This window comes from Boleophthalmus pectinirostris, unplaced genomic scaffold (genome assembly GCF_026225935.1).
Source record: "Boleophthalmus pectinirostris isolate CB_2022bp ecotype Guang Dong unplaced genomic scaffold, ASM2622593v1 HiC_scaffold_17, whole genome shotgun sequence".
NCBI lineage: Eukaryota > Metazoa > Chordata > Actinopteri > Gobiiformes > Gobiidae > Boleophthalmus > Boleophthalmus pectinirostris.
This window is the reverse complement of record NW_026571115.1, coordinates 18,636,877-18,645,723: the sequence shown is the minus strand read 5'-3', so window position 1 is coordinate 18,645,723 and position 8,847 is coordinate 18,636,877. Positions and strand designations below refer to the sequence as shown.

The 8,847-nt window shown below is 37.3% G+C and overlaps 2 protein-coding genes across 2 annotated transcripts; both read right to left on the bottom strand.

The window, feature by feature from the left end:
* Positions 1-857: 857 nt before the first annotated feature.
* On the bottom strand, positions 858-2,204 carry LOC129408689 (guanine nucleotide-binding protein G(o) subunit alpha-like). The gene is made up of 5 exons (XM_055152939.1): positions 2,083-2,204; positions 1,853-1,982; positions 1,699-1,790; positions 1,532-1,624; positions 858-1,019 (listed from the first exon to the last, which is right to left on the bottom strand). The coding sequence occupies exons 1-5, from the start codon at positions 2,119-2,121 to the stop codon at positions 858-860; spliced, it is 516 nt and encodes a 171-aa protein (XP_055008914.1). The 5' UTR covers positions 2,122-2,204.
* A 292-nt stretch (positions 2,205-2,496) lies between these two features.
* Positions 2,497-8,847, bottom strand: LOC110168351 (ethanolamine-phosphate cytidylyltransferase-like). The gene is made up of 13 exons (XM_020933791.2): positions 8,338-8,847; positions 6,507-6,595; positions 6,180-6,341; positions 6,016-6,082; positions 5,851-5,935; positions 5,737-5,778; positions 4,542-4,689; positions 4,368-4,450; positions 4,205-4,282; positions 4,074-4,139; positions 3,936-4,001; positions 3,762-3,850; positions 2,497-3,663 (listed from the first exon to the last, which is right to left on the bottom strand). Exons 1-13 carry the CDS (start codon positions 8,466-8,468, stop codon positions 3,507-3,509), a joined length of 1,263 nt encoding a protein of 420 aa, XP_020789450.1. The 5' UTR covers positions 8,469-8,847; the 3' UTR covers positions 2,497-3,506.

Below are 8,847 nucleotides of genomic sequence, written 5' to 3'. Positions count from 1 at the left end.
CTAGGTTTCCCCTTTACTCCCCTTTCCTTTTTTCTTTTTTTTGTCAAGAATTAGGGTTTAAAGGACAGGGGATTCTCTGGGACAATTTACTTTGTTCCCATCAATCTTGGTCAATCTTCTTGTCTTATATTGAAAAATGACTGTTCTATTGTTTGCTTTTCTTGCAGTTTTTGTTGGGCAAATCAATAATTTACTGAAGCCCTAAGAGGCGACTGCTGTTGGGAATATGGGTTATTCAAGCATAAAAATTGAATTGAATAGACAGTTCTGATTTGTTATTTTTACTTCACAAAGGCAACAAAATTTCATTTCTCATATAAAAAGATAATTGTCATGTAACCAAAAAGGGCAAAAGAATAAACAAAATGAAAGTTCCACATTTGTAATACTAAGGTTGAAGTTGACTAACTAGCACAGTACCTGTGTATTGAGGGTTAGAGATATTGTATCAGTTGCCTGATGGCATTCAATATTATGGTTTATTTTCTATAATTTCAACAGCAATATGTCATACTTAAAACTTGTTATTGTGAAAGGTCAAATCCTAAGGGTTTTCAGATAAACTCAATACGAAGCTATTTATGTATTCAAATGCAACAGTAAGCGCTAAATTAGTTTACAGGGGGTTTAGTGTGTCACACATCCCACCTCCAGAGTTTTGAATTAACATTTTATATTTAGTTCTCTCCTTCCAGCATGTTGTCGCTGACATAATTTCCTGACACTATTCCTGGCACTGGGTTTACTGTTGGGCTGCTGACTAAACGAGAGCTCACAATGTAATTTTCCTTGACATTTCCACCGACTTGGAAATGGGCCGTGTGCAACATGCAGCACCTAAGGTCACACACTACTCACTAGAGGGCAGAGTCGTTGAGCTCAAACTCATAACCTCTGGCTGCAGCAGCTCGGACTCCATGGTCAGACCACAGAGCACAGAAGGCATGGGCCACAAAGGGGAGCAGCTCCTGGTCGTCTCCCAGACACTGGCTGCATGCCAGAATCAAAGAGGCATGCACCTGATGCACAGGTACAAGTACAAGTAGTACAAATAGTAGTAAAAGTACAAAGTCATACATTTTCTGATAAATAAGACAACAGATAAACATCTGAAATGCCTCATGGCCATAACAAAGATCAGTAAACTTTTGTCCAAACCATACACGAAATAAATATGTAATCTCATGCATTTCAGAACATGTTTGAGAGGTCTAAACTGCAGTCTTAGCAGTTTTTGAGGATTATAATTTGCTGTTTATAAAAGAAAAAACTTATGTTTACAAAAGTTATGTTTACAAAGTAAGTGCAGTCCTAGAAATATTCATTTCATAAACAAGTTAAAATTAGGCCTCTTTCTTACTTTGGTTGGACGATTATTGTTATATTAATAAGTGACATTACATTATAGTATCCCATTGGTCATCACATTGTAATCGCTCTAGGTAGGACTGCCATCTAGCGTGTCAGGAAGGAACTGCAATACTACATGTGATGAGTATCTGGAAAAGATTTTTATTTTTTTTTACCCCACCTTGTTTTTTTTACTGGCTAGATTTATCCTCAGAATCCCCATGCCCCGGAGGACAAACTTCATTGAGGTGAGGAGGTTGTCGAATACTGCAGGCTGCAAAGACAATTTGTAATTTGTGATTTATTTTTTTCATTTGATTTGAGCTGTAATATTCATTTATGATTTACCTTAAAGCTGATGAGCTCCTGTTTAGAAAAACCCTGACTATGGATTATCTTTATTTGTTTGACCAACGTGCTCTTACCACTCTCAGCTGTCCCTATAAATAAACATGGGTTAAACCTTAAAATTATTTGACATAATTGCAACAACTTTACTTACCAAGAAGAAGAATCTTTATAACATTAGTTTCAGCTTTTGCATGTTTTTGGAGGTCCCGCTCTATTTGTGAGTTTTTCAGTTTCGCCCTTTTCCCCTCTTCAGTGACTCCAGGTTCGAGTCTCATGCACATCTACACACAGAAAGACCAGTAGCCTTTAGTGCTAATTGGCGCATTTGTCCACACTTCTGAAATGTTATGGGAAATGTTGTGGGTATGAGAAAATATCTACCTGCAGTGAGGCCGGAAGGATATTTAAACAGCAGTGCATTGTCGGGTAGATTTTAAGCCAAGCAGTTGCATGAACTTCCCAAAGTGGCCGTGGAGTGTTTGGAGGTGTGGAGCGGGGGCGTGGCCAGCATTAGTGCGCGCTCTCTGCAGCTGCTTGTATGTGTTTTGATGTGATTGTTCAATGATAAATATGTTTTAACAATTATAATAAATCATCATGTTTATTTGTACTTTTCTTGGCCTTTAATTGTTTCTTAAAATAAACCTCAATATTATTCATTCTGAAAATTATAATACTGCATATTAGAATATTTAATGTATTTCTTTGTTATTGTTACTGATGTTTCGTCATATAATCGAATTATTACTTAAAATAAAACAAACAAATGCAATAAAAAGCACATTTCCACTCTCACAGCGTTGACTGTTATTTTTATCAGCAATAATTTGTTGATTATTTTCCCACTGTCATCCTACATGACCCTCACCATACATACTCATTTGACATACATAATAACACATAACACATGAATTCATCTTACGAACATATTTTCAATATCTCCAATCAAAATAGGTGAGAAAAATATGATCTACAAAAAAATATACTTAAAATCCAGTTTCGTATGATACAGAAGTAAATTTGTACAGTTCAAACTTAACAGTTGTCAAGTAAACGTGGCATAGTTTCAGTATGATATACAAGGAATACAATAAAAATACAAAGCTTAACACATTTGAGCTGAGACAATCAGCTGTACTGCTCATGATCTAATGTACAGGATTAAACTGCACTCCTATTATAAGAATGCATAGAGGCTATGTATTTTTTGTTGAAAATTCGGATTAAACAGATAGACCAGAACAATACTGCGCCTATGGATCAGTGTTTAGACTGTCAGTAGTAATTATATACATATAAATTAAATTCTTGCACTTTGCACATTCAAACAACCAAATTGCATGTCCTATCCTCCAAAACCCGAGCTGTCAAGCGTTTATAATACATATAAATACACATGTGAATACACAGTAAAATTACAGTGCTAAAAAGGCAACAAAAGCGCCATATAAACTGTAATGCCTTCATCTTACCACCTGCATAATAACAGCAAGAGAACCTAATCAGAACTCAAAAAAATAACAAGTAGGTTACTTGATTAGTTTCTATTTGTTGAAAATAGAGTTGTACACCTTTATCTGCTATCTTGTGGCTCAAGCGCCTATGTGGTTTATTCAAGTGAGCCCATTGGTACTGCTGCTACAGGAGACATGACCTTGCATATCTGGAACATTATATTAAAAATACAGAGAACCACTTCCAACAGAGACGTCATGTATCTGCTGGTGTGATAATAGACTGCACGGCACTGGTATAAAATGTAAGGACTGCTATCAGTAGATAACTCACATTTGATCAGTATAAGTTCAAATAGATGTGTTTTTCGGGGATGGGTTGACACTTATTTTGACTTGACAGTCTGGGCTCTGCCTTTTACTCTTTTCCTCTTCTTGTCGTTTCATGGCCTGAATGACAGCAATCTCTTTGGCTTCTTTCTTCTGGTTTCTGGCCTCAAACAGCAACCTGAAAAATACAAAAAGGTCTATGAATTCCTCCAGTGACACATCACAAATTATGCTTTGATCAAGTGAATAAATTATTTTATTATTTTTACATTTTACCTATTTTTGATTATTCTCTGCACAATTGCATCAGTTGTAAGGCTGTTCCCACTGTCCACTGTGCGTAAGATTCCCTTTCTTCTAGGTTCCTGAGTTCAAAGTAAAACAATGTCTGCTATTATTAAACACACAAATGCATTTTTCTATCAAAGAAATAGACAGCATGAGTCTTACGGCATAAGGATCAGAGCCATCCTTGGAGGGATATATTTGCGTCTTTCCGTGACAAACTATATCAACCTAAAAGTAAAACATGAATAAGCCTTCTCCTTTACTGTAGATTTGTTATAGAAATAGTATAATGTTATTTACCTTAAAATGATCAAGCAAATCTTTTGTGACAGCAAATGGGGCACCGATCACAACTTCTGATACATACTGTAAAATGTACAAATGTTTATATAGTCAAAGTTGAATCATGTTGTTTTGTGTAAGCCACCTACTCGACACGCCAGGACGCTGAGTGTTCTCTCGTGAATATTCATGATAGGGTAGTTTTTGCCTTTGTACCGATTAACCTCCTGAAAGTAGAGATGTAGGTCAAAATGCTGTCACAGTGTCACAGTAGGCTATTAGCACACAAACAATTAGAGAGTGGACTCTTACTTGATCAAAGTGCAATCCCACTATAATGTATGGCTTGTCTGACAGCTTATGCACTGCTTCCAGAAAATCAACATGCCCAATGTCTAGTAAAGCATGAGATAAGGATTTATTTCTGAAAATGACTTCCTACAGTTGGGTTCACAAGGTCAGTACTGCTTCATGGTTCAAGGATACGGAATAGGTCAAAGGCTCCAGCTACATAGATGATGGTGTCTCCAGGTTGAGGCTCTTGTCCTGAGGCAAACTGGATGATCTTCTGAGAAGTCTGGAGGAACTGTGACACTCCTGTCCAGGGACTGTGGCCCTTATGGGCATGGGACCCCTGAATAGAAAGAAACTATATCAGTATGATCTAATTATTTGTTGACTAAAAGATGTTCTATGAAAATTTTCTTGTGGAGACCTGCTGTCTCACAGAAGATATTAATTCAATACCTACAATATAATACAATTTGGCATTAAATTTCTATATTCTATTGTCATGGACACAAGTGACTTCATCAGGCCAAGTTACACATCAGGTCTGTGGAGAGCCAATGTGCAGCTCACCATGATAATAATATTTAATATATAAGTTACACAGTGCAACATTTTAGAAGGTGATTACGCAATGTGTAAAACACTGAATGAGAACAATCTTGTGGTGGAATGTGTTTGGAATAATTTATATTTCTTTAGCTTAGTTTTCACTCTTTACATCCAGAATGCAGTTACTTCCTCACCAAGGAACAGTGGCCTTCAGTTTGAAGGGGAGGGCAATGCAGCATGATTATCAAGTGGCCCCACAGTAAAGCTCTTTGTTTGTCAATGGTTGACATGGGGCCAACATGCCTTTGGCTACTTCAGTGAAAACTTGTCTATCATATTGTTGGTAGGACTGGGAATCACAGAGCCCCTCACAATTCAATATGATGTGTCTCAATATTATCATATCATGATATGATGATATCACTGTATGGCTATGCAATTTTTATATTTTCCACATAATATTCAACATGTTAATCAACATAATATATACTTATATTTCAAATAGAAATATGTGGTGCTCTATGGCATCACTACCTCCACAAGCTGTTTACAAAATACACTTATTTTAATAATCAAAATCATGAATATGTCAACTGCATTCAAAATTTCTTTCTCTAAATAAGCAACAACAGAATATCCATGGTGATATACTTAAATAGACCATAATCCAGAAGCTCAAAGTCACTTTACAATAATACAATAAATATTAATAAAGTACACAACATTCAAAACAACTTCAGCTGACCAAAACTTCAGTTGACCAAAGTGTTTCACATACAAGTCAGCAAAAACAGATTCTTAATTGTTTGTGTTTCAAACAAAAACTAAAATGTGTACTTACTTTCCCAAAATTGTCTGTGTGCTGTTGGTAATTTGAGCTATCCTAGAAAAAGATAACACAGTCAGACGTTTAAGATGATTTAAGTGAAGAAGAGAGAACCAGAGTTGCACCTACTATGTTGCTGTGATGTGCTTTGGTCATAAGCAGCATTCTGCCCACCAGGTCTGTAGTGGAAACCCCCTGCGTTCGCTTACATTCCCTGAAAATACATGAAAACCTTTTACTAACCCATTTTGTTTTATAATTGTCCAGTGTTTTCAGAAGAGATATAGGCATCACCTGTACCGCCCAGACTTCTTCACCTCTTCATATGTGTCTTTTCCATCTACTGTCAGTGTTATATCATCTAAAGACAGATAACATTTAAAAGTAAACATATAATTTGAGGTGACTGAGACATGACTTGTGCATTAAGTAAGGTTACAAAGAAAAGAATGAGGTACCTCCATGTACACAGAAGTCACTGTTGAATTTGTCAAGTGTCTCCAGTGTTGTGACATAAGGTGCTCCCTCTACCACCTCATCCACCCATTTTATTGCCCGCACCATCTTGTACCGTTCTTCCTGAGTGAATACTGGTGGGCCTTTGTGCTTTGCAATTTCACCTAGAAAACAGTTAAAAGTATTTTGTTGATTTTTATACCGAATCAGGAAAACATCTCACAAAAAGGGTGATGCGTTGATAATCATAAGTCCATATGAAAAAAAAAAAATAGAAACAATGAATATCCATATTTGCTTTGTTATATAAATAAAGAAAATAATCTTACTGTCAGTGTGCACTCCAACAATGAGGTAATCTCCCATAGTTTTGGCCTGTCGCAGCTGGTTAGAGTGGCCATAGTGTACCATATCATAGCTGAAAAAAACATTTACACAAAAGTTATTATAACTGCGAACACTGACATTCTGCTTATGCACAAAGATTTCCATGGACACACATATAAACATCAAGACATTTTGTAAAACAGATGATAGATATTACAAATAAATTATAAAATAAAGGAGCACGGCAAAGTAATACACGGCAAGCAATATTGTGCTTTGACAATGGAAATATGATTCATAAAAATGTGACCAATGACAATTTACTGTAAAGAAAAACAAAAATTGGAATTGGTCTAAAGAGGTCCACTCCATTTTTAAATGGCTGATTTGAGACATTACTACTTATGTGTATGTAATATGTAATTAATAGGAAAAAAGGATGACTAAGATAGGTGATTTGTAGCACTTTTTTTTTTTTTTTAAATACAACACTTTGGCCAGCTGTAAAGTTTTTAAAGTGCTTTATAAATAAAGTTGGTATGGTATGGTAGGATTTTTCTTTTGAATATTGAAAACGTTATCAGTGAAACACGTCATATTTTAGAATTTCATAATAACAATTGTAGTGGGTTGTTTGCTTCTTAATACATGGCTGATTTCTTGATGACCCACAAGTGACTGTATTCCTCTTGTATTTTTTAGAGGGGGTGGATCATGACAGTGTTACGCTGCAGGGATTAAATATTAATTGGTAGAAACTGTTAGCGGACACCCACGATACATCTAAGCATCAAAAGGACACTTAGCTTGCTGACGTACATGGCAAGAACAAAAACTTTACTTTGCTTGTGTTTATGTAAACACACATAGTCAGCAGATACACAGTGGAAGTGGACTTTGACGCCTACATCATCATTAACAAGTGATCTTTAAACCCTTGTTTCACTAACCAAAACATCTGATTGAATAAAAACAGCCTGAATGAGTGTCCAGTGTTCTCTGATGGGCATTGCTTCACAGAGGCACTGGCAGGTATGGGCAGCAGGGCAGAGGGTTGATGTCATAAGCTTTGTTGACATAGGCGCTTTTTGCATGCTCATCCCACCGGTTAATATAGTGGCATCCCAAATATTCTGTAACATTCCTCCAAACATACAGCCTGGCCGCCACACCTAACTGGCAGGAATTTTACTAAAGAAAGGCACCATAATCCTGGTCTACATGCACAAATATTCAAAATGTTTCTGTAGCCCTGTGCAAGAATCATCCATCTAAGAAAGAAACTAGTATGTATTAGACTAGGAATATAACACACACATATTGGGATATAACATTGCATTCTTATTAGAAGTTACAATTAACAGTTTAATCTATAATACATACAATACAAAAAAAAAGGTGTCATCATGTTGGGCTGTGAAAAAATGAGACCCACCCAGAAGTCTGCAGTCCAGCCATCCAATTATATCTAATCAGTCCTTGTAGTTCCCTCCTGGGTTAGGTTATTTTGCAATAACTGCTTCTAACAGGGGTCATAAATGTGCCTGGCCAGTTATGTAATAACATAAAGTAGGCTACTCAGGAAAAAGTATCAAATGTTGGTACTAAAACAGTCCTGAAAGGGTCTTATAGCCTGAAATAGAAGTACTGCAGAGGAAAAGTTCATTATGAATGCTCTGATACCTAATAGTTTTGAATGGGATAGTCCTAGAACGGTCAGCAGGCCGGCCCCAGGAAAAGACAGAGCAGTTTCCATTAAATGACATACAACAGGCCGCACAGTGGTATAGGCTAAAACATACCATCATGTCAGATCAGTAGTAGTGTACTCACCAGCCATCGCACCACACTCGGATTTTCCGTCTCCTCTTCTCGGGGCTGCATGCTGCTGCAGCGGGGGTCGTGCCTGCGTCTTTCCCTGTCGCCGTGCTTGCTGGATGCTGGTGATGGCCGTTTTTAATCATATTGAGGCAGATAGCTAGTCTTCTTCAACTCTAGGAGGGGCAGGTAGAATCTGACAAAAAAGTGTTAAATATTCCCGTACAGGATAGTCGGATACTTGTCTCTGTCAGTGGTGCGGCGATTTAACCTACAGCAGCCTACAGATGCGCCAACGCCTCCCAGCGCATTGACGCACGACGCTCGTTGCGTCAAGTCGGTCGACGGTGCCCAGTGCTTATTAATTTGATGTCCTATAGACTGGCAACATTGTCACTAACTGTATGCTGTTTGGGTCTTTCATTCTTGTTATCTCTTATAGTGTGTTCCTGGTTTGAGCCCAGTTTAGCCTTCTTAGTTTGGCCCTGTTCCGGGCTTGGTCCCAGTAGTATCCCATCATGAGGT